Source organism: Lycium ferocissimum, unplaced genomic scaffold, assembly GCF_029784015.1.
Source record: "Lycium ferocissimum isolate CSIRO_LF1 unplaced genomic scaffold, AGI_CSIRO_Lferr_CH_V1 ctg5396, whole genome shotgun sequence".
NCBI classification, from domain to species: Eukaryota; Viridiplantae; Streptophyta; class Magnoliopsida; order Solanales; family Solanaceae; genus Lycium; species Lycium ferocissimum.
Window position 1 is genome coordinate 1 of NW_026725969.1, and position 26,431 is coordinate 26,431.

The window sequence follows — 26,431 nt, forward strand, 5'->3', positions numbered from 1 at the left end:
AAAAAAACTTTATAAGCAACGTAACGAAAAAAAAAAAAAAAAAAAAAGTTGATCCCAACTTTTTTTTTTTTTGGCTTATGCTTTTTTTAAGTCCATCCAAACAGGCTCTTAGTCATTCTCCACTCCTTCAACAACAGTTGTCAAAACAGATTCATTCTCACAATTTCAAAACAATAAAATTTCCCCCTATTCCAAATTGTATTGGTTTTACACTTGCACAAATTCAACATCCAAATTACACTTACATTAATACCCATAAATATTTGTTATTTTATCTATACCCCCCCCCCCCCCCCCCACACACACACACACAACACAATAATGGAGAATGGTGGTTCTACAAAAAGAATAAGAGCTGAAGATGTAATATCTAAGCTCAAAGATGATGGTGATTTTGATATACTTCGTCTCAAAATTGTTCAAAACTCAAAGAAAATGTTAGTATATTTACTTTTAGGGTTCCTAACTGTAGAGTATTATTATTATTATTATTATGTTTGTTTTTACATCAATTTGCACAAAATTTTAAGTTGGGTTTTGTTCTTTTTACTCCATCAAGTTGTATATAATTGTCTTTTACCTCATATTTGTGTATAAACACCTTTTATACAAGTTTGATACATTATGTATAATGTTGTATTCCCTCCATGTCAAAAAAATTGTCTTACTTTTCTTATTAGCTATATTTAGAAATAATGTTACAGCCACGCAAATATCTGAGGCTTGTTTTGGACTACACTTTTCAAAAAGTCTTCCGTTATTTTTTAAACTCTGTGTCAAGTCAAATTAAGACAATCTTTTTGGAACGGAGGGAGGGAGTATAGTATTGTATATACTGAAAATACACTTAGATTAATACCCGTAAAGATTTAAGTTTTAGCTATATTACAAAACAACAATGGAGAATGTTGGGAAAAGAATAAGGGCTGATGATGTAATGTGTAAACTTAAAGATGATGGCGATTTCGATATATTTCGCCTCAAAATTGTTCGTAAACTCAAAGAAAATGTCCGGGCTAGATTGTGCACATGTCGATATTCTATTTAATTTTTGGCCTTCGATACAAGAGCAACTTTTTTGCGGGGCATAAGTTTATATTTTTGCATCATAATATCCCGCAAGTTATGCGACACACTCATAAAGAACTCATGCCCCGATGGGCATAAGTTTGATTTTGAAGAGCAAAAAGACTTATTAATTCTTCAATTTTGTTACTTTAGGGGTCCTTCCTCATTGGTCTTAAACAGTAGAGTGTTTGTTGTTATTATTGTTGGTTTCTGTATTGTTATGTTTGTTTTTACATCAATTTGCACTAAATCCTAACTTGGGTTTTGTTCTATTTACTCCATCAAGTTGGATATGATTGTCTTTTTTGGGAAAATTACGCTCTATGTCTACTGGGAGAAAATATTTACGCTTTTAGCCCATATTTTGAGTTTGTTACTCGGTTTAGCCCATATTTGTGTGTAAACACCTTTTATACACTGTTATACACTAATATCGTATTTGGTAGTGTGTTAGTTGGTATGTATAAAATTCAGCATACCAAGTACCGTGTTTGATTACCAGTTTACAATTACGGATAACTAAAACATGTACTCACTTATGTGACACACTTTCCTTTTTAGTCTGTCCCAAAAGAGAATGTCACTTTTCTATAAAGATTTGTTTTTTAGCTATAGTACAAAACAACAATGGAGGATGGTTGGTGGTACGAGTGGGAAAAGAATAAGGGGTGAAGATGTAATATGTAAGCTCAAGATGATGTTGATTTCGATATACTCCGTCTCAAAATTGTACACAAACTCAAAGAAAATGTTAGTATATTTACTTATTATTATTCTTCAATTTGTTCCTTTAGAGTATTGTGTTGTTATTATTGTTGGTTTCTGCATTGTTATGTTTGTTTTTACATCAATTTGCACTAAATCCTAAGTTTGCGTTTTGTTCTTTTTACACCTCCACACTGGACATGATTTTTTTTTTTTTTTTTTTTTTGCTGTCAATAATTTTTTAAAAAATACCTGTAAATGTGACCTGATTTCCTAAGTTGTTTTGTTCTTTTTACTTCACCAAATTGGATATGATTGTCTTTTTTGGTAAAATTACGCTCTATGTCTACTGGGAGAAAATTTTTACGCGCTTTTAGCCTTTATTTTGAGTTTGTTGCTCGGTTTAGCCCATATTTGTGTATAAACACCTTTTACGCACTATTATGCACTTTTATACAAGTTTGATACATTATCTATAATGCTTTCCCCGGGTATAATATTGTATAACATTGTATAAACTGAAAATATGGCTACATTGCGTAATATTTTATGTTGGGCTGTATAAAATTTCCTTTTTTTTTTTTTTTTTTTTTTTTTTCTGTATAAAATTTCCTTTTTTTTTTTTTTTTTTTTTTTTTTTTTAACTCGTGCCTTGATTAATTCCATGGGTTCCTTTTAGGGTTCGTTACTCATTGGTCTTAAACTGTAGAGTATTTGTTGTTATTGTTGGTTTCTGTATAGTTATATTTGTTTATTACATCAATTTGCACTAAATTCTAAGTGGGGTTTTGTTCATTTTACTCCACCATGTTAGATATGATTGTTCTTTTTTTTTTTTTTTTTTTTTTCTGTTCTTGGGTATTTTAATCGTAGTTCTTGTTAAATTTAACTATCAAAGTTTGGTAAATATTTGATGAAGACCAAAAGTGCTCACTTCCGGCAAACTAAAAGGACCAAAACTGCTTAAGTAATACTTAAGGGACTGTTTTTGTCATTTTCTCTCCACAAATTGAACTACCAAAATCCATATATACATCTAAAACACACTTAGATTAATACCTGTCAATTTATTATTATTATTTTTTTTATTTTTTTTTTATTTTTACTTTGCTATATCACACACAACAATGGAGAATCGTGGGAAAAGAATAAGGGGTGAAGATGTAATATGTAAGCTCAAAGATGATGGTGATTTCGATAAACTCCGTCTCAAAATTGTCCGCAAACTCAAAGAAAATGTTAGTATTTACTTATTAATTCTTTAATTTTGTCCCTTTTAGGGTTGACCCTTTGGGCTTAAACTGTAGAGTATTTGTTGTTATTGTGGGTTTCTGCATTGTTATATTTGTTTTGCACGAAATCCTAAGTTGGGTTTTATTTCTTTTTACGCTACCAATTGGAGATTTGGCATTAATTATAGGATTTAGGGGTAGTTTAGTTGCTGTTTAGGAAGTGAATCGTTCATGTATTAAAATTAGTATAACTAGTACCATATTTGGTAGTATATTAGTTGCTATGTATAAAATTCAGCATACCAAGTACCGTGTTTGGTTACCAGTTTACAATCCCACATAACTAAAACAGGTTTAAGTTGAGTCAATTTATGTATTATTTTATGCAGGGTAGAAGATGGAATAATTAATTTATGAATAACTAATACATGAATAACTAAATCCCTACATCTAATCCATGCATAACTAATCCCTACATCTAATCCATGCGTTATTAATACCTGCATAACTCTAACCAACAACCAAACTACCCCTTAAGTTATATACGCTGGGAGAGAGGCGAGGCATGTAGTTTTGCTGGGGCAGGTGCCTTCTATAGAGAACAAAAAAGGTGTGCAAAGGTGGGATTGAGCTACCGACTAATGGAACAGAGGAGATGGAATTTGGTCACGGTGATCCAGAAGTCGATGGATATAAATGAACTTTAAAGAATTGTTACAATATTATTTAACCTAATCCATATTTACTGGCTGCACCAGGTCTTTAACACTCTTGCAGTTTTCACATCCTTGCTGACACTAGACTGCTATTTGTACTTTGTTTTTAAGTAACTTGATAGTCACTTTGTAAAGTGTATAAAAATTGAACCTTAATTCTGTAGCACACATCCTATTTACGTGGTGGTATTTGTTCAGTTTGCATGTGGGGGCTTAACATTATTGAAAAACCAAAGTACTTCTTTTCAGTGTTATCAAAGGCGCGCTTAAGCCCTGAAGCGAGGCTCAAAACATGTTGAGCGCTTCGCCTTGCTTTATGGGCGCTTCAGTGTCGTCATCAAGGCTCTAAGACATACTTTTCCTTGCCAATGAGCCTCTCTTGAGGTGACACTAGATGATTGATATTTCACTTTATCTTAATATTTTTACAATTTCTTTGTCCATATATTTGTTATTCATGCTTATTATTATTAATCTTGGACTAAACATATATATATATATATATATATATATATATATATATATATTTGTATTTTTGCACCTTGCGCTTTTTTTCATTAAAGCCCACGCTTTATATGCGCTTCGCGCTTAAAGCCCCAGCTGACCTTAGAGCTTTTTTCGCGCTTTTCGCTTTTGATAACACTGCTTCTTTTTAGTTTCAAATCATAGAAGTACAAACAAGGTCAACTAAAGGTCCAGTAAGGACTTTGCAGGATGCAAAAGGGGTTTTTTACAAGACGTGAAGACCCAATGTATACCTTGGTTGATTGTTGTTACTAGACTTACTGGCAGGATTCCATTGGCATGTTAAACTTTCCAGGCGGCCTAGGCCTTTACTTGAAAGCTTCCAACTGATTCATATGAGCTTCCATGAGAACTTTTGATTTTCATTGTATTTAAGGTGAAATTTTGTTTTAACAGAACTAATTGTACAAAAAGTCAATCTTTTCGAGCCTTTCCAAAACTGAGGTTCTGACGTCTTCTCTTTTGCCTAAAGAATACTTCTAGTTAAGCTAGATCAGTAAAAACTTCCGGCTCAGCTTGCATTAGGGCTGGGTTTTAAATCAGTACTAGTTGAGTTGAGTTGAGTCTGAAGTAAATTCAGATTGAAAGTACACTTAGCACAGGTTGAGGGTGAACTCACTTTAGTAGTTCTTTTTCACTTGCTACAAAAATTTCTTGTGATAGCCTGTTATAGTTGTAATTCTGTCTCAGCTCTGTCTAACTCTGTATGGTTTGGACTTTACTCTTCTGATATTCAGGTATAGGTAATTCATTTTTTCTTTTGACAAGACTTTCAATTTTGGTTGTATTGTTGCTATTGTTTGATGTACCTTAGTAAGTTATTAGCTGTATTAGGTTTAGCAATGATTGCCTGGACTTTTAGGCTAGAGAAGTGCTACAAAAGGCGACATGTGATTTGTTTGATGCACAACAGGTGACACGTGATTTGTATGTTACACGTGACTTTTGTAATCAAACTTTTTCCTTATATATATATAAAAAAAAGGGCGACACGTGATTTGGTGCCCCAGGTTTTAGGGAAGTTTTACTGTATATAATGTATGTGTTTCTGTCGAGTACCAATCTCTTTACTTCAAATTAATGTTGGAAAACCTTTTAACCTTCCACAAGGGCGTACCTTTTAAAGAACTAAGCAACATTTTTATGTGCATTTACAAGCTAAGCAACAATATATCATACTAGCTTTCTGTTGATCATGGTCATGGACTGGCATGTGAAATTTGAAAAAATATGGGGACATGAGGATTGTAGGAGATGATATGATATCTCTGTATGCTCTAAACTTAAAACAAAAACATTAGTAAGTACCCTCAAGGATTGTGCTGGGATGGATAGGATCCTTGCCCTTTTGGTAAAGAGTGCTTCCCCTTTAATGAGCCTTAGTCGTATTGTGTCATTTTACTTTCAAAGTTTGTATCCTCCTTCATGTGTTACTGTCGAAAATGATGAACGGTTTAACCCAATAAAGAACCATCGGCTTTTTAGAGGTTTTTTTTTAAGCAAAAACATTGTCTCTTTTGTGAATTTGAAGGTGTGTGTTTTACAGCAGTTTTAATACGTGTTTTCTTAAAGGGCATGTTAGGGCTCAACTTGATGTAGGACAAACTATAATTATGCAAGGGTTGTAGAAGATAGCTTAAGTTTTATTAAACTGTTTTCTCGGATATGCTGATAATCTTTATGCACACCTCTAGCACTGTGCTTCGCTGTTGTGCCTCAATTTTATGCAATTTTTTTTGATGACCGAGAAATACTGGGGCCAGCTTTATTATAAACAACTGGAGCCTTTAGAACTCGGGAATAATGAGCCCGCCCCTCTACCCTTCTCCACTTAAGTACCAAACGTAGTTCACATGACATAGGGCTCGAACCCGTGACGTAAGTCACAGTCCCTCAATCTTTGCCACTTCAACTAAACCCTGTTTTATTCAAGATATTAGAAACTGAAGGTGCGATTTGAGTTGAAATATAGTCATGAAAATCTGTTCTAAGCAAACTCTTTAAAAAAGAATTTTTTTTCTAATGATTTAATGCGCAGAAATTCATTGTAAGGATCAACTGCAGACAAAAGCTGGTATTCATTAAGCTGAGAAGGGTAGATAGGCAGGTTAATTATCCTGAGTTTCGAACCGGGCGCCATTAACCCTGAGGGATTTTCTCAGTTATCAGACGAATATATATACATATTGTAAGAATGAATCTGGAAAAGTAATCAAATGATAACCTATAGGATCAAAAAGTTTATCATTGCTGGTTCTCATTTAAAGAGGGCACCTATTTGTCAATAGTTAGTTTCATTTGTCTGATCAATTTCTATTTTCCGATTTACTCATTTTCCATTGCCACGATATTCAAAAGTGTTCTAGCAACATAAGAAATATAGACTTACACCTCAATGACTCTCGGGCTTAATCTCTCCCAAGCAAATATATTTGTACCTTTGCCTTTTAAAACTTTCGTAGCAATGCTAGCTTTTTGTGTGTGATTGTGTTGGATGTGGTTCCTTTTCTGTTATATCTCTTCTTTCCTCTCGAACCGAGGGTCTTTTTGGAAACAGTCTCTCTGCCCCACAAAGGTAGAGGTATGGTCTGCGTACATCCTACCCTCCCCAGACCTCACTTGTGGGATTACATTGGGTAGGTTGTTGTTGTATTGTGTTGGGTGTTGGTGCAACTTGTTCGATAATGTGCAATGTGCTTGACAATTATGATTACCAAGATAAATGGGCTAAAAAGCACATGAAGACTTACCAATACATTATTCACTTGAATAGATAACTGGAATGACGCTATTATACTTTTAAATTTATATATGCTGCAGTTGTTGACAATTGTGTTTGTTTTCCAGGAAGAATTGCGGAATAGCATAATAGCCACTGTGAAAGAATCAGTAGCACTTAACCGTCCAGGTGTAGAAAATTTGAAACCAAGGCAACTCTCCGATGCTATATATCAAGAAGTTGGGTAGGCCATATTTTCATACTTTCCCATGGTTTCGATTTTTTCAACTAAAGACACTAGAAGTACCTAAACTTTGTGAATTCTTTCCTTAGCTCCCCCGCGTTGTTCTTTTAACTAGGCTCTTCAACTAGGCTTTTTCTGTTTCTTCTTTGTCTTTCACTTGCTTAGAACCTTTTGATTTGAATTACCTTTAGAATAACCTTGGCCTCCATCCTTGTGTTCAACTGACAAATATAGTAATGCATGCTTGAAATAGGTAAATGCACAGTTGTTTTTATTTCTTTGATACTTCACTACTTTTTTTTTTTTTTGAAAAGAGGGGGGGGGGGGGTTGGGGGTGGTTGGGGGTGGTATGTTTTAATTTGTCTACTTTATGTGATACTGATTAGAAAGATTATCTATTTTTTGGGATGTAGAATTACCCTTAATCTTTATTTGAGAAGACATTTTATCCAGGAAAAAATATGAAGATTATACCCTTGTCCAGAACAAACTGTTATGTCTGACTTGGCATGAAAATTAAGGGACACTTGAAATTGGTATTGCTTAGCTCTAAATGAAAAATAGATGTGGTCCATAGAAAAGAGAAATAGGATAAGTAATTAGCAGTTTCTTTTTTTTGGAGAGTGAAAATTGTTTTGAAATGTTTTAAAGCAATCTGGACATTTCAATTTGGTATTGAGGGAATAATTCTTTATCAATAAAATGAAAAAAGAAGTTTTCTGATGATTGTAGCGAAAATGTTGTTACTCGAGGGGTTGGGGGGGATGGCGGTGGTCAAGTGAGGGGAGAAAATTTAATGGGCCTAAGTGGTAAGTTAATGAAAGCTCGATGGCTTTTAGTCTTTTTTTACCTGTTAAACGAGCAGCGAATTATGACAATGCGTTGCAACTAGTGATATAAGTTAACCTGTCTTGGTCATGAACTATAGGGACAAAGTCATGGGTAAAATTTCAGAAGATCTGTGGAGTACAATCAGAACTGGTGATGGCATTCAAACGGAGATAACCCAAACTGTTCAATCGGTTTACAATAAGTTATTGTACCCACAACTAAATGAAGCTGGCGAATCTTCCTCTCATTCAGACTTGCAGCCAGCTAAGAATGGAGTTGAAAGTAATGGACATATTGCTGCGTCAGGCAGTGGGTCCGCGTTGTCTGTTGATGCGGAGCCAAGTGAACCTCCTGGTTTTGCCCGATTAGGTTCAAATCAGAACAGCAAAAGTGACCATAAGGAATCACCCAAAGAGGAATCAGGAATTCCTATTCCTGTTCCTGCCCAGTCAGAGACCAATTGCTCACTTGACCCTTTGGTGCCCGACAGTGTGGATGTTGGTGCGCCACCTGGCTTTGCTATAGTCACGAAAGAGAAGAATCCAGATAATGTCGATGATGAAGATCCGGACGTGCCTCCAGGATTTGGCTGATCGCTTATTAAGTTATAATGCTTCTGTTTATATTTTTGGAAAAGGTTAACCATAGTGGGTTGATCATTGACGTGTCAAGTTCAAGAAGCTTGTGTTGACACGTGCAAAGAGTACCTTACTTTGACTTCGCCGACTAGAAGTTCATGACCTCTCTTTCTTCAATTTCCCGAGGTTAGAAGCCTTAACTATGTCACTTGTGCATGATCTTGGATTACAGATTAGTACTATCAAACATCAGAGCCTTTAGATATGAACATTGTGGATAAAAGGATGTCAGTTGTAAGAGTTAATTTTGTTGGTTCTTTAGATGTTAATCGTATTATTACTTCCTACACTGTACAGGGTCAACATACTTTTTTGCCCTTATGCTGTCTTTTAAATGGTTTTCTTTTAGCTGTTTTTCCAAAATTTCTAGGAGTTGATGCTGTGGATTGGACAAAGGAAAATTAGTTGCCCATATCAATTGGCAAGAAGGTATTATTTGTAAATGCCTTTTACGTGATTTTCTAAGCATTTTATTCTCTCTCTTGGTTACAAAGATACTGCATTATGCCTTGGTGAGGTGCCTTGTCTCTTATGGAGAATTATACTAGAGAAGAAAGCTACTATTCTCTCTGTCCCAATTATTTGTCATAATTTCCTTTTTAATGTCTAAAAAAGAATCTTGTACTTCTTTATTTGGAAACAATTTAATTTTAAACTTACCCTTAATGAGATTATTTATAGCCACACAAATGTCTATGACTTATTTTAGACCACAAGTTCCGACAATGTTACCTCCCTAAAACACCGTGCCCAATCAAACACTAGGGAGTAGGATTTTCTGAATTATTCATATTTATGACATGAATATGTAAAACTATATTGTTAAATTATGTGGCCACCTCATCTAAAAATATAAGTTGTTAGAGAGAACATAGTTTTATTTAATTAGTTATATGTTCAACACGCCCCTCATGCACGAGCCTGATTTGTCTTTTTGATGATCCAAGCACATGGAAATTGTTTTTGATGAAGGGTTGGCGGTGAGATTTCAACTCAGGACATTTGCCTGTTCAGATACCATATTAAATTGTGTGACCACTTTATGTCTAAAAAGCTTAAACTGTTAGAACAAACTTACTTTTATTTATGTAATTATATCATCAAGATATGTTTTCTCTTCTGATATGCCTCTTAGTTGTTTAGGTGTACTTCTATGAGCTCACAAGAATGGAATTTTATTATCTTTCTTTAGATTGTTTGTGTATGCTACATGAGATGATGAAATTTTATTGACAATTCTATGAATAATGCAGGTATGCAACACTAACTTCAGATACAAGAAGTGTTATTTATTGGTATTAAAAAGTTCCAAGCATGCTGTTTGGAATTCGATATTTAGGTTTGTTTGCCTAAACACTCCTGTAGTATGAATCGGAGTTTAGGTTTATTTGCCTAAACAATCCTGTAATATGATCCAAAATTTAGTTTTTTTTTTGCCTAAGCACTCCTTTAATACGATTCGCAATTTTGATTTGTTTGCCTAAATACTCCTGTAATTTACAGCATGGAGAGCTAGAGTCCTGGCATTACATAAATCTCTTTTTAATTTCGGCAGTTTCATTAACACATTGTATTAAGTACCATTCTAGTTGTTAATGAAATGATTGTCATATAATTGTGTGACTGGCAGCACTTTTCTCAAGGGGAACTGCTCAGCTCAATTTGAAAGAGTTGAAATGTTCAGATTTGCATAGTCTATTCTAGTTTGTTTTCATCCAAACTGTAATTAGTATTTACTTAAATATTTTGAGAACTGTATTAGCATTCAAAATTCTAAGAATTCCAATCTATGAGGAAAAGAAAAAACAGGTAACTATCATTACATTGGGTCAATCAAGTACCCCAAGATATGAATGTCAACATCCAAACTAAGAAAGTTATGAGACGAAAACATAGAAAGAGTGATTATGACCTAAATTGAGTAAAGGGAAGTTCCACCAATAGTGTATTCTAGGGGTCGTTGAGGTGTGAACGGTTATGGGAGACTAGGGAAATCTCGGGACAAAGAAAAATACTAAAAGTGATTTCTTTTCATCTGGTTAAGTCTTGGTGCATAAGATTACACAAGTAGCTAGTTGATTATTGAGGTGTGCACGAGTTAGCTGGATACTACAGTAAAGGATGTTGACGTTTGACAAAAGGTGTCAAACATAAAATTAGTAAGAAACAAAGTAGTGAGGTTCTTGGAAGATGTGTTTATGTCAATTGAGATGGGGAAAGGAGAACCAACATGAGAAGAATAAAATAAAGTTACAGGAAGGAGGACGGTGATGTGAAAGAGTGACTGGGAATATTCAATTTGAATTGACCTGCAATAGAATCTATAAATTCATTTTCCTATCTTGACACCATTTTTGCTTAATATTTCTAATTAAGTTGGAAGGAAAGTTTTGATCAAGAGAATCTCCAAAGTATTTTACTTAGGCTTTGTCACAGATCTTAGTCATTCAGATCTGTTTAAAACCTATTAAATGGTTGTAAAATAAGAAATGTAATGATTGAGATCTGATTCAAACCTAAAACGCAAATGCATTTACTGACTGAGATCAGAATGATTAAGATTCGAACCTTCATCAAGTGCAAGTAAATAAGGTCTTAGTGGGTTTATGGTACGGAGAATTTGAGTTAAAAAATAGACATAGACAGTGAGGATTCATATAGCCAAAGTTAAGCTAAGGTGCAATCTGTATCTAATGAATTAAATACTTCCATGAAATGACACACTGATACTAAAGAAAACAACAGATGACTATCTTTCATTTTATGAAAATGCCTTAGCTTTAAGGGGTCGTTTGGCTGGGAAACAAGTTATCCCAGGATTACTTATCCTGGGATTAGTTATCTCGGAATTGGTTGTTCCATTCTCTCACAGGGATAAAGTAAAATTGCAATCCTGAGATTAGTTATACCACGATTTTATCTCAACCAAAAGTGGGATAAAAACATCTCAAATTTAATCCCAAAATTATTTATTCCTTATCCCGCGTACCAAATGAGCCCTGATAGTTCTCTTTCCATAAAGTTATACTTAATTAGTAGATAAAGTTATTTCTGTGAGTATTACTAAAGATCCAAAGTTGGGAACTTTTATTTTTTTATATATAAAATGTACCACGTGGATGTTTGTTCACTTATTTGAAGTTGCAGTTGGTCTCTGTCGTCATAGGCATGCCCTATTTCTTTGTATTAAATACTAAGATGATAGTTGATTTCCCCACTCAGCAACATGTTAAAGTCTCCACACAATAATACTTTAATCAACATGATGCACTATTTGATTAAACAATTGACGAAGCTTCCAAAATGATTTTCCTCTAGTCCAACTCCTCCAAAACTCTAAGGTTTAATTCCAAACAAGTCGTGATCGGCTATATAAATTCACTATCTCTATGGCTCCATATATTTCTATAAGGACAAAAATGGCTGGCTGCAAACATAATACAGTTTAGCAGATTCCTCTGCAAGAAATCAATACCATTATTCTCTCTTCAACTGAACTCCACATGTTAAGTACAAAGCACATCAGTATTTAATTTCATCCTGTATTTTTTTCTCTCATGATGGTCCACAAACCACAATAATACTTTAATCAACATGAGGTGAGCTATTTGATTAAAAAATTAAAAAAGTTTCTATGGTGAGTTTACCGCGTAGAAAATCAGTCAAAATTACAGGGCCGAAGAACACTATATATACTACTAGTTCAAAGAATGTAGAGTATCAACTTTACTAAATATCAAGAAATTAGAGCTCTTCTAGCCCATTTTGTAGCCATGAAATTCTTGAAAATCTTTATTCTTTTTTGCATGCTTAGCAATTATCCATGGCCAACTATTCAAAGCCCTTTAGAGACTTATATAGTTCATGTTGAATCTCCAGAAAGCCGAATTTCCACTCAATCTTTATCAGATCAGGATCTAGAGAGCTGGTACCTTTCATTTTTGCCAAATACCATAGCAAGCACAAGCTCAAATGAAGAGGCCCCGCGTTTAGTATATTCATATCGCAACGTGATGAAAGGCTTTGCTGCAAGATTATCCGCAGAGCAAATGAAAGAAATGGAGAAAAAACCAGGCTTCATATCTGCATGGCCGCAGAGGATATTGTCTTTACACACTACACATACTCCAAGCTTTCTTGGATTGCAGCAAAACATTGGCTTGTGGCGGGATTCCAACTATGGGAAAGGTGTGATCATTGGAGTCTTGGACACCGGGATTTCACCTGATCATCCTTCATTTAGCGACAAAGGAGTGCCTCCTCCGCCTGCTAAATGGAAGGGCAAGTGTGAATCAAACTTCACTACAAAGTGTAACAATAAGCTCATTGGCTCGAGGTCTTTCATAAGAGACAATCGTTCACCAATAGATGATAATGGACATGGCACTCACACGGCCAGCACAGCTGCAGGAGGTTTTGTTAAAGGGGCTAATGTATATGGGAATGCAAATGGCACTGCTGTAGGGGTTGCCCCTCTTGCTCACTTGGCTATTTATAAGGTTTGTGACTCATTTGGTTGTGAGGACAGTGACATTTTAGCTGGCATGGATGCAGCTATTGACGATGGTGTTGATATCCTATCCCTTTCCCTTGGTGGATTGACTAGTTCCTTCTATAACGACCCCGTTGCACTCGGCGCATATAGTGCAACAGAAAGAGGCATTCTTGTAAGTTGCGCTGCTGGTAATAGTGGTCCATCCAATAGCACTATTTCAAATGAAGCCCCATGGATTCTGACAGTAGGTGCAAGCACTCTTGACAGGAAAATTAAGGCTACTGTTGAGCTAGGAAACAAAAAAGAATTTGAGGGAGAGTCAGCTTTTCATCCAAAGGCTCAGAATTCAACTTTTTTGCCTTTGTTTGATCCTGCACAGAATGCAACTGACTTGGACAGCCCTTATTGCGGTACGGGTACACTGTCCGACCCCGCTATTAGAGGCAAAATAGTTTTGTGCATGGTAGGTGGTGGTTATACCAGGATTGAAAAGGGACAAGCAGTAAAGGATGCTGGAGGTGTTGGCATGATTATCTACAATGATCCGGATGATGGTTTCACTACATCAGCTGATGCTCACGTCCTTCCTGCCCTGGATGTTACTTATGTAAATGGAATGAAAATTCTTGCCTACATGAATTCAACAAAGAAACCAGTATCCAGAATTACATTCCAAGGAACGATAATCGGAGATAGAAATGCACCAGTGGTTGCTTCATTTTCTTCTAGAGGACCAAGCACGGCTAGTCCGGGAATCTTGAAGCCTGACATTATTGGTCCCGGTGTTAACATTCTTGCTGCTTGGTCTACTTCTGTTGAGAACAACACTGACACAAAATCAACCTTCAATATTATTTCTGGCACCTCCATGTCTTGTCCTCACCTTAGCGGAGTAGCAGCATTGCTAAAAAGCATTCACCCCACTTGGTCTCCTGCAGCTATTAAATCAGCAATCATGACAACCGCTGATACAGTAAACCTCGCCAACAATCCCATACTAGATGAAAGGCTTCTTCCTGCTAATATCTTTGCAATTGGAGCAGGACATGTCAATCCATCAAGAGCAAGTGATCCGGGACTAATTTATGATACTCCTTTCGAGGACTACTTACCTTATTTATGTGGTTTGAATTACACAAACCGACAGGTGGGAAACCTTCTACAACATAAGGTGAATTGCTCGGAAGTGCAAAGTATTTCTGAAGCGCAACTAAATTATCCTTCATTTTCCATCACACTCGGAGCAAATTCTCAGTCATATACAAGAACAGTGACTAACGTCGGTGTGGCTAAATCATCTTACAGTGTGGAGATAGTTTCACCACAAGGCGTGTCTGTGACTGTTAAACCCTCTACTCTAAACTTCTCCCAGTTGAACCAGAAGTTGACATACCAGGTGATCTTTTCCAAAACAACCAGCAACTCAAATAGTGATATAGTTCAAGGATTCTTGAAATGGACTAGTAATAGGCACTCCGTAAGAAGTCCGATTGCAGTTGTGCTAGTGTAGTAAAACTGCAATATTATTAGATTTCTAGTATTTCTAATGAATTTTGCTTGTAAAATAAACATGTATGGATGAGGCTCCCCTCCATTACCCTTTTCCTCTTGTTGATCCAGTACATGCATAGATTTTCTATACTTGTCCATTTTCAGTTCTCTGAGTCAAGACTAATTTAAAATCTACTTCCTCTTAACCATAATACTGATGGGAATTTCATTCTGGTTGGAGAAAGATTTTCATACCATGGGTTTTAAGTTGTTTAGGTGTTTGCTTCTATTAATACACAAGAATGGAGTTATGATCTGTCCACTAAGCGTATAATCGTATTGTGGCGACTACAAGCCGCTAAACGCCATTATTCAGTGGCAACTCACCAAAAGTTGTTCTTTGGGACCCTTTTTTAGCAGCGTATCTGCTTACCTTTTTTAGCGAGTTTATCGCCACAATATCTTAGTGCATAGCAGGAGCTTAATGCACCGGCCTGCCCTTTTTGCCTCCATTTTAGTGGTGACTTGTAGGGGTCGTCACAGATAACTTTTAGCTATGGAAGTACTTGGAGCAATCCCAAAGTCGCTACTAAAACCATTTATATATGCATTAGGATATCTCGGTTCGAGAAAACAAAATAAAAGGCTCGAACCATTTCTTCTTAGTTTTTTCAAATTTGATAAATATTGGTTGGTTGTAGATTTCATTATAGTTCTATGATTCAGAGTATTCTTTCCTCTTTGATCCATTTGAATTCCATATTAGAAGTTGAGTTCCGATCTATTAAGTAAAAAGAATTGATTCAACATATTTCTTGTATACTCTTTGGTACTATATTGGATTTGAATCAGATTTGGAATCATTAGTCTTTTCTTCAAGATTATGAAAACTGTATTAGCTTCAAAGTTATAAGAATTCCAATGTATGAGGAACAAATAAACAGTTATTATCACTATATTGTGTCAATCAAGTAGCTCAACATATTATGTCTAATTTACTTAGACCGTGAACATCAGCATCTAAACCACTAAAGTAGGAGTCACAAAAACATAAAATACCAAGAAAAATAGTCATTGTGACCTAAATTGAGTAATGGGAGGTCTGCCAAGGCAATCGTTTGGATATTTCCCAAACCTAACCCGGGGCGGATCAGAGGGAACTACAACATGGGGAATGTCTGTGCCTTGTTGCAAGGCTCATTTTTGGTGCGGATTGCTAACTACTAGGCTGGATCGGGAGTTGACCTGTCGAGACACCTTTTGTTATAATTGGACAAATTTCTCCTTTTTGTTTCTGCTTGTTCTTTGCCATAATGTCCATTTTGGGTTGAGTTGGAAGAGGAATTCCTAAATCTTATAATGATGAGACTGATCACAATAAAACTGCCGTAGTTGAGTTCACTGCCATAGAACTCAACAGTTACACCTACTTATTTAACACCATACTTAGATTTTGTCATTCTAAAAGGAACATTGGCTTTAACAATTCCATAACCGTCTATCAAAACAACCGTAAATATTTTACAAAGGAGGTTGATGCTTGACAAAAGTGTCAATAAGTATGGTATCCAGAAAGCAAGTATCGAAAGATGTATTTGTTTAACATTGCTAAGTGGGGAATATAAAAGAGTTTAATAGCTAATACTCCCTCTATTTCAATTTAAGTGGGGAATATAAAAGAGTTTAATAGCTAATACTCCCTCTATTTCAATTTATATGACATACTTTTTGTTTTAGTCTATCTAAAATAGAATGTCATACCTCATGTAAAAATAATTTAAATTTTAAACTTCTTATTATATCCTTAATGAGATGATTTATAGCCACACAATTGCTTATGGTTTGTTACAACAAGTTTCAATAATCAATCTTTCTTTCTTAAATTCATATCAAATCAAATACCGCCATATAAATTGGGACGGAGGGTGTAGGAAATAGGGCATGCCAATTATGATAGACACCATCTCCAATGTCTAATAAGTGAAAAAAGTAACATCCATATGGTACATAACTATTGTTATATCCAGAACCCTGACTATACTATAACAACAACAATAACAACATGCCTAGTAGAATCCCACAATGCGGGGTCTGGGGAGGGTAGAATGTACGCAGACCTTACCCCCACCTTCAAGGTAAGGAGGTTGTTTCCGAAAGACCCTCGGCTCAAGAGAGAAAACAAGAAAACAAGACAAAAAGTCAGATAGGGACAAGCATATCAAAAACAATATGAAAACGAGGAATAACAAAAGCGAGAAAGTCATGATAGAACGATCGGAAAGAAAGGAGCATTAGCTACCATAGATATATAAGATAATCGAAGCACAAGGCCCAACAAATATAAGCAGAAATCAAGTGGCCATAAGCGAATGAGCAAAATTACAACTACTAGGATGAAAGGATAAGCAACCTAGCCTTATATCCTAATCTGAGTCCTCCACAACCTCCTATCTAAGGTCATGTCCTCAGTAAGCTGAAACTGCGCCATGTCCTGTCTAATCACCTCTCCCCAATACTTCTTCGGCCTCTCTCTACCTTTCCTGAAACCGTTCAAAGCCAACCTCTCACACCTCCGCCTTTGGAGCATCTGCGTCTCTCCTTTTCACATGCCCAAACCATCTCAGCCTCGCTTCCCGCATCTTGTTCTCCACCGATGCCACTCCCACCTTGTCCCGGATATCTTCATTCCTAATTCTATCCCTCCTAGTGTGCCCACACATCCATCGCAGCATTCGCATTTCCGCGACTTTCATCTGTGAGAGTTCTTAACTGGCTAACACTCCGCCCCGTACAATAAAGTCGGTCTAACCACCACTTTGTAGAACTTGCCTTTAAGTTTTGGTGACACTTTCTTGTCACACAGCACTCCGGAAGCGAGCCTTCATTTCATCCACCCTACACCAATACGATGTGAAACATCATAGTCGATATCCCCGTCTCACTTGTATAATAGACCCTAAGATACTTGAAACTTCCTTCTTTTGGATGGCACAGGTACCAAGCCTCGCCCATCGTCAACCTCCTGTGATGCCACTGACACTGCACTCAGATACATGTCTTGGTCCTACTCAATTTAAATCCTTTAGACTCCAACGTCTGTCTCCAGCCCTCCAGCTTAGCGTTAACTCCGCTACGAGTCTCGTCAATCAAGACTATGTCATCCGCGAACAACATACACCAAGGCACCTCACCTTTTGATCGAGTTACACTATGGGATTACACTGGGTATGTCGTTGTTGTTGTGATCGGTTTACATAAATATTCACTGTCTAGTCGCTTCATATATTTCTATAAGGTCAAAATTGGCTGGCTGCAAAAGTAATACAGGTTAGCGGATTGCCCTGCAAGAAATCAATCCCATGATCCTCTCTTCAAGGAACTCCACATGTTATCTAATTGTTGTCATTAAAAATAATAAATTATAGGAAAGAGTTCACAAATAGACTATACATATTTCTAGTCCCTCAGTTCACATCACTGTCCTTTTCCTTTTCTTGATTCATCGTTTCACTTTTTCCCCACATTAATACTTTAATCAACAGGAGGTGGGCTAGTGGATTAAACAATTGAAAAGGCTTCCATCCAATAATTTTTTATTTTGGATATTGGTTTCGTTATGAAATATTCACACATATTTAATGAATTTTCTAACACATCACTGTCCTTTTCCTTTTCTTGATTCATCGTTTCACTTTTTCCCCACATTAATACTTTAATCAACATGAGGTGGGCTAGTGGATTAAACAATTGAAGAGGCTTCCATCCAATAATTTTTATTTTGGATATTGGTTTCGTTATGAAATATTCACACATATTTAATGAATTTTCTAACACAAATATAGAGTCTAAACCGGTACCTAATAGTGGAGCTGCGCCCCTGAATTTTGAGCTCGAACATGTAAATTTACAAAAAAAAAAAAAAAAAAAAAAAAAAAAAGAAGAAGAAAGAAAGATTGAGTATGATCAATTATATGAAAGAGTTCAAATAGACCATTCATCTTTCTAGTCACTCTGTTCACATCACTGTCTTTTTCCTTTTCATGATTCATCCTTTCACTTTATTTTTTTTCTTCTTATGATGGTTCTCTTTTTCCACACAATAATACCTTCATCAACATGAGGTGGGATAGTGGATTAAAATAATTGAAGAGGCTTGCATCCAATAATTCTTCATTTTAGTTATTGAGTTCATAACTAAATATTCATTCATATTTAATGAATTTTCTAATACAAATATAAAGTCTAAGCAAAAGCTATACTAGATTTGTCTGAAGCTGTACTTAATTAGTGCTCTGCCCCTGAATTCCGAGCTCGAACCTATAATCTTGCCTCTGACTACCTTAATTCCGAGTAACTTGTGATCGGCTATACAAATTTTCACTGTCTATGTCGCTCCATATATTTCTATGAGGTTAAATTTTAGCAGATTGCTCTTCAAGAATTCAATCTCACTATCTCTCTCTTCAAGTGAATTCCAAATGTTAAGTACTAAGCACTTCAGTAAATTTCCTTCTATTCTTGATTCTTCCTTTAACTTTATTTATTCTTTCTCATGATGGTTCTCCTTTATTTTTTCTTTCTCATGACGGTTCTCCTTTCTCCACACAATAATACTTTAATCAACATGAGGGGAGCTATCTGATTTAACAATTAAAAAAGTTTCTATGGTCAGTTTACCTCGTAGAAAATCAGTCAAACTTACAAGGCCAGAGAGCACTATATATACTAGTAGTTCAAAGAATGCCTAGTATCAACTGTGCTTTACTAAATACCAAGAAATTAGAGCTCTTCTAACCCATTTCCAGCCATGATGTTCTTGAAGTCCTGTCTTGTTTTTTGCATGATTAGTTGTTTATCATGGCCAACTATTCAGAGCCCTTTAGAGACTTATATAGTTCAAGTTGAATCTACAGAAAGCCAAATTTCCACTCAATCTTTATCAGATCAGGATCTAGAGAGTTGGTATCTTTCATTTTTGCCAAATACCATAGCAACCACAAGCTCAAATGAAGAAGTGCCGCGTTTAGCATATTCATATCGCAACGTGATGAAAGGGTTTGCTGCAAGATTATCAGCGGAGCAAGTGAAAGAAATGGAGAAGAAAACGGGCTTCATATCTGCGTGGCCGGAGAGGATATTGTCCTTACACACTACGCATACTCCGAGTTTTCTTGGATTGCAACTGAACACGGGTTTCTGGAGGGATTCCAACTATGGTAAAGGTGTGATCATTGGAGTCTTGGACAGTGGAATTTCTCCTGACCATCCTTCATTTAGCGACGAAGGGATGCCTCCACCGCCTGCTAAATGGAAGGGCAAATGTGAATCAAATTTCACTACAAAGTGTAACAACAAGCTCATTGGTGCGAGATCTTACATACAAGACAATCCTTCGCCAATAGATGATGATGGACATGGCACTCACACGGCCAGCACAGCTGCCGGAGGTTTTGTGAAGGGTGCCAATGTGTATGGGAATGCTAATGGCACTGCAGTTGGGGTTGCCCCTCTTGCGCATTTAGCCATCTATAAGGTTTGTGACGCTTCTGGTTGCCCAGACAGTAACATTTTAGCTGCCATGGATGCAGCCATTGATGATGGTGTTGATATCCTATCCCTTTCCCTTGGTGGATTTACTAGTCCCTTCCATAATGACCCCATTGCGCTTGGTGCATTTAGTGCAACCGAAAGAGGCATTCTTGTGAGTTGCTCTGCAGGCAATAGTGGTCCATACAATAATTCTGTTGCAAACGAAGCCCCATGGATTCTGACAGTAGGTGCAAGCACTCTTGATAGGAAAATTAAAGCAACCGTTCAACTCGGAAACAAACAAGAAATCGAGGGTGAATCAGCTTTCCATCCAAAGGCTTTCAACTCAACATTCTTTCCTCTGTATGAACCTGGAAAAGGTGAACGTGAATTTACCGAAGGCTCTTATTGCCAAGATGGGTTAGCGTACACTTCTAATGGAGGCAAAATAGTTTTGTGCCAGGTAGGTGGTGGTATTACAAGGGTTGCAAAAGGACAAGTCGTAAAGGATTCTGGAGGTGTTGGCATGATTATTATCAATGATCCAGAAAACGGTTTCACAACATCAGCCGATGCTCACGTCCTTCCTGCCTTGGATGTTACTTATGCAGATGGAATGAAAATTCTTGCCTACATGAATTCAACAAATAAACCTGTTGCCCGGATTACTTTCCAAGGAACTATAATAGGAGATAAAAATGCTCCTGTGGTTGCTGGATTTTCTTCTAGAGGACCAAGCACGGCTAGTCCTGGAATACTGAAGCCGGACATTATTGGTCCTGGTGTTAACATTCTTGCTGCTTGGCCTACCTCCGTGGAGAACAACACAAACACAAAATCTACCTTCAATATTATTTCCGGCACATCCATGTCTTGTCCTCACCTGAGTGGAGTAGCAGCATTGCTAAAAAGCGCTCACCCCGCTTGGTCTCCAGCAGCCATTAAGTCAGCAATCATGACAACTGCTGATACAATAAACCTCGCCAACAATCCCATCCTAGATGAAAGGCTACTTCCTACAAATATCTTTGCGGTTGGTGCAGGACACGTCAATCCGTCAAGAGCAAATGATCCAGGACTAATTTATGATACCCAATTCAAGAGCTACTTACCTTATTTGTGTGGTTTGAATTACACAAATCGAGAGGTTCGAGACCTTCTTCAACGCAAGGTGAATTGCTCGGAAGTGAAAAGTATTCCTGAAGCACAACTAAATTATCCTTCATTTTCCATCATACTCGGAGTGAATTCTCAAACATACACAAGAACAGTGACTAATGTCGGAGAGGCTAAATCAGCTTATAATGTGGAGATTTTTTCACCACCAGGAGTTTCCGTGAATGTTAAGCCGTCTACTCTAAAATTCTCCAAGTTGAACCAGAAGTTGACATACCAAGTGACTTTTTCCAAAACAACCAACAACTCCAACAGTACTGTAGTTCAAGGATTCTTGAAATGGATTAGTAATAGGCACTCTGTAAGAAGTCCAATTGCAGTTGTGCTAGTCTAGTAGAACTGCAAGATTATTGGATTTCTGATTTTGTTTTATTTCTAATGATTTTTCCTTGTTCAATAAACATGTATGTGCTTAGATTCCAGATCTAAGGGTCAAGACTTATTTAAAATCAGCTTCCCCTTAACCATAGTTAGACTAGAAATTGGCAAGAGAAAACAAGTATCCGAAAATATTGATGAGAATTTCCTTCTGGTTGGAGAAAGATTTTCTTACCATGGAAATATTCTTTCAAGATAGAAATGGTGCAAATATCAAAAAAAAATAGAAGCAGCTTTCATTATTTACAAAATTCAATAACAACAAATGATCACTAGGAGAAAAAGAAAACCAGTTTATGAGCAAAACATTTTCGGTAGGTCTTCTTCGTTCTTACACCACTTTTTGCAAGAAATGTTATTTATAGGTTTTAAAAAGTTCCAAGAATGATGATTGGAATACATATACTCCTATAATATGATTCAACTGTGAATACATTTTTAAACGTGGAGATGTATAGGTTCTGCCATTACTTGAATCAATTACCATTCTAGTTGTTGATGTAGTGAGAGTCATTTAATTGATTTACTGGCAGCACTTTTCTCCTGTGGAACTAGTCAGCTCAGCGTTACACCTAGATTTACTGAAATATTCAGATTAAAAATAAACCAGATTGGTATGCATTTTTTTCATAGTCTAATGTAGTTCATTCTCATCCAAACTGTAGTTCATTCTCATCCAAACTGTCTTTAGTCTTTTGTTCAAGATTATAAAGTTTATTAGCATTCAAAATTATAAGAATTCCAATCTATGAGGAAAAAAAAAAAAGAAATAAATAAACTGGTACTATCACTACATTTTATGATAATGATGAGTTGAGCTTAAATGGAGAAGTGAGGAATCATATAGCTGACCCAACCTTGTTTAGGACTGAGACATAGTTATTGTTAGTACTATCATTACATTGCATAAATCAAGTACCGAAAGATATGAATGTCAACACCCAATCTACAAAAGTATTGAGTTACAAAAACATAAGATACCAAGAAAACCAGTCCATCCAAGTGTGGGTTCTAGCGGTTAATAAGGTGTGAATGGTCATGAGAGACTAGGGAAATCTCGGGACAAATATGCCCTCTAAGGCTCTAACTTTGGGTGTGCATAAGTAGACATCTCAACTTGTCTTCACTTTGTTAGTTGAACACTCCAACTTACAAAATAATCGACACCCCCAAAATTTATGTGCCACGTCAACATTTGTGTTTACGTATTCAACTTTATACAAGTTGAGGTGCCTACTTGTACATATTCAAAGTTTGAGGGCATACTTGCCAGCTGCGGCCAAGTTTGAAGACCTGCATATGTATTATGCCAAGAAAATACTAACAACAATTTCATTTTGTTTAAATGTTATTTCTGTTAGTCTGCTTAAGTCTTGGAGTGCAAAATTGCGCAAACACTACTAAAATATCTCTATTTTCCCATTGAAAAATGTTCGGTGGCTATTTTCCACTGAATGTCAGTAGGAAAAATCGAAATACTAGTTTTTTCATACGGAAAAATTAGAAAGTTTACCAGCGACTCAATGCGAACCTATTTCCCACCATGCTTTTTACCACTGAGCTGTTTGGTGGGAATGAGGTGAGAAAAACATATTTTATAACTCAAATTTTTCACTGAATATCGGTGGAAAAAACCTTTGTTTCTAGTTGTGAAATACCGGGTGGATTATTTATGAGGCATTGCACAAGTTAGCCGGACACCACGGTTATAGAAGGCTTAATACATAAATAGGCACTTAAACTTGGCCCCAGCAGGCAAGTATGCCCTCCATCTTCGGGTGTACACAAGTAAGTACCTCAACTTGTATAAAGTTAAACATGTAAACACAAATGCTAACGCGGCGTTGACGTGGCCCTCCCAAACTTTATGTGTCACGTCAATGCATGTCAGCATTTGTGTTTATGTGTTTTATACGAGTTAGTCTTTCTTTGTGCGCGTCCGAAGTTGGAGGCATCTTCTGTGATTGGACAATTTAAGTGCATTTATGTATTATGCCTTATAAATAAAAGTAGGGAAAAGGGTCAAATATAAACAAGCTTTAGTTTATTAGTCGAAACTTTGCCTTCGTTCGAAAGTGATCGGAAATATCATAAAGTTTATAAAGTTTACACCCATACCCTCAATTGGATGGAATCCCCAAATCAACCTCAATTTCCCAATTTCACTTAAAATTACCCGATTTCCCTTTGTAACCCGACCCAACCGTATCCACCTAATTAAAATAACCACGAAATATACCCCATTTCCGCCCTAAAATATTTCGGTGGACATTTGAGAGAGAAGGGAGCGCGACTGCTCCTTCTTCTTCTTCTCAGGCGAACTACATAGAATTTATAAATTACATATTTTTCTTTTGATAATTGACATGTTTTAATATGAAAGTAATAAATTGATAGATTGACATAAGAAACAGTCTGTTTTTGTCCTTTTGGTATTAAACCGGCTCTCTATGTTACTTGCAAACTTCTCACAAACACTTCATCGATCATTACAGCAGTGGCACAGTGGAGCTATATATCCCATGGGCCATAGCTTGAGGGGTTCTCTGCACGTCACCACTGCTCTTACCTCAACGTTCTCACTCCCACGCTGCCAAAACACAACAAGCAGCCAACAAAATTCAGGTTCGAAACCCCCTGCCTATGACAGCAGGAGATTTGCCTTTTGGGACGAGCTCGTCGCATGGGGTTTGCCTAATGTGGATTACCTTTCCTGTGTGGTTTGCGGTTATTGCGGGAAATTTGGATTCTTTTCTGCGCGCATTAGCAGTAGCGGTACTGATTCCCATGTCATAAAAAAAATCCAGTGAACTCCAACCAAATCCGACAAGCTCGTCTCCGGCCACATGAACTACGACGGCCATCATGACTGTTCCTAATAGCGTTTATCACTATTTAAGAAAAAAAAAGCATCATTTGTACACTTACCATGCTTAAAATATATATATATTTTTTTTTAGCTAATTTCAGCATCTGAACCCAAGATTGAATCTTGCAAAAGAATCAATTCTTGGACCGAAAATGATTGTATTAGTAACTTGTTCTTGTGGAAAAATATTATTTGTTGGGAATTTCAATTTTATATGGGTCTACCAATTTATGTTAATTATTCTTATATGAATCTTCAAGAGATTTTAAATGAATGTCCAAGAAAATTGGTGAGAATCGGTAGAGATTTTAAATGAATGTCCAAGAAAATTGGTGAGAATCGGTAGTTAATCCCCCCCCCCCCCCCCCGCCCCACAACAAGAATCGGTAGTTAGACGATCAAGAAAATGAGTTTTTGGAGTTTAATTCGTTAAATTAGTTTTGTGGGTACGGCCAATCCGATTAAAAAAGGAAAAATAGGGTAATTTTAAGTGAAATTGGGAATTTGAGGTTGAATTGGGGGATTCCATCCAATTGAGGGGTATGGGTGTAAACTTTATAAATGAGAGGGGTATATTTGACTACTTTTACATTATAGGCGAAGTAAAAAGTCATTAATAAACTAAAGTAATGACGTATATTTGACCCTATTCCCATAAAAGTATGTTTGTCGGTCGACAATAGTGTCGAGAAACATAAAAGTAGTAAGAAACATAGAAATAGTGAGGTTCTTGGAACTTGGAAGATGTATTTAATTATCTCAATTCATATGGAGACTTTAACATGTTGCTGAATCGGGAACTCAAAAGAACTTCATTAGTTATAGTAAATAGGGCATGCCAATGATGACAGAGACCAACTCCAACGTTTAAATAAGTGAACAAAGTAACATCCACATGGTACGTGTTATATACACAAAAATTAAAGTTTTCAACTTTGGATCGTTAATAATATTCAATGAAAAAAAATAATTATAATATTCAATGAAATAACTTTATCTAGTATAACTTTATGAGAAAAAAATAAGATATTAAAGATAAGGCACTTTCATAAAATGAAAAAGTAGAGTCATCTGTTGTTTTATTAATATCACTGGGTCATCCCATGGAATATTTTATTCAGTAATAATACATCGTCACAGTAAATTTGCTTCACCAGGTCATACAAGGTATATCTATAGGTAAGCCTCCTAAAAATGTGAGATTTGAAATTTTGAAAATAAGATGCATTACCCTCTATAATAGATAAAAATGACTCGATGGCGTAAAATTTACTTACACTGACGGTTTATATTCTTATGTCCTTAAGTATGCAATTTTTTATCAAGGGATAATTTCAGAGACCTCCCCTGAGGTTTCGGCCTATAACACTGATCTCCTTTGTGGTTCTAAATATTACGTAGACCTCCCTTCTTTCGCATTTAATGTAACAAAACTATGTTATAATTTAAAATAGACAAGTTTGCCCTTCATATTTTAATTCTATTTTTTCTTCTATTTTATTAATCCATAACAAAACCATAAAGCTATAATTTAATCTGAAAAGCAATTAAGCAAATTAGTTACCCATTATACTTTACATTATTTTTAAAATAGCAAAACTATTTCCTGACTTTCTATTATCTTCATTCAATTTCTTCAAATAAATTTTGAATCTTACAAAATGAATAAAAATAAACAATATAAAATATAGGCATAATACATAAACAGACCCTCAAACTTGGCCTCAACTGACAAATATCTTTCTTCAACTTTGGGTTTGCACAAGTAAACACCTTAACTTGTATAAAGTTGAACACATAAACACAAATGATGAC

The 26,431-nt window shown here is 36.1% G+C and overlaps 3 protein-coding genes across 7 annotated transcripts; all 3 read left to right on the forward strand.

Moving 5' to 3' along the window:
• Positions 1–145: 145 nt before the first annotated feature.
• LOC132044887 (uncharacterized) lies at positions 146–10,296 on the forward strand. Of its 5 annotated transcripts, none has more exons than XR_009412299.1 (6): positions 146–420; positions 2,994–3,011; positions 7,094–7,209; positions 8,138–8,804; positions 9,028–9,107; positions 9,932–10,296. XR_009412299.1 is itself a non-coding variant. In XM_059435421.1 (4 exons), the coding sequence occupies exons 1-4, from the start codon at positions 322–324 to the stop codon at positions 8,631–8,633; spliced, it is 729 nt and encodes a 242-aa protein (XP_059291404.1). In that variant the 5' UTR covers positions 146–321; the 3' UTR covers positions 8,634–9,113. The 5 variants fall into 5 exon arrangements, 1 of the variants encoding a protein (XP_059291404.1); XR_009412300.1 differs by having other exon boundaries at positions 9,049–9,107; XR_009412298.1 differs by having other exon boundaries at positions 8,138–9,107.
• Positions 10,297–12,180: 1,884 nt separating this feature from the next.
• Positions 12,181–14,779, forward strand: LOC132044890 (subtilisin-like protease). The gene has a single exon (XM_059435425.1). The coding sequence runs from the start codon at positions 12,452–12,454 to the stop codon at positions 14,681–14,683; it is 2,232 nt and encodes a 743-aa protein (XP_059291408.1). The 5' UTR covers positions 12,181–12,451; the 3' UTR covers positions 14,684–14,779.
• Positions 14,780–18,924: 4,145 nt separating this feature from the next.
• Positions 18,925–21,818, forward strand: LOC132044889 (subtilisin-like protease 4). The gene has a single exon (XM_059435424.1). It carries the CDS (start codon positions 19,472–19,474, stop codon positions 21,701–21,703), a length of 2,232 nt encoding a protein of 743 aa, XP_059291407.1. The 5' UTR covers positions 18,925–19,471; the 3' UTR covers positions 21,704–21,818.
• Positions 21,819–26,431: the final 4,613 nt, after the last annotated feature.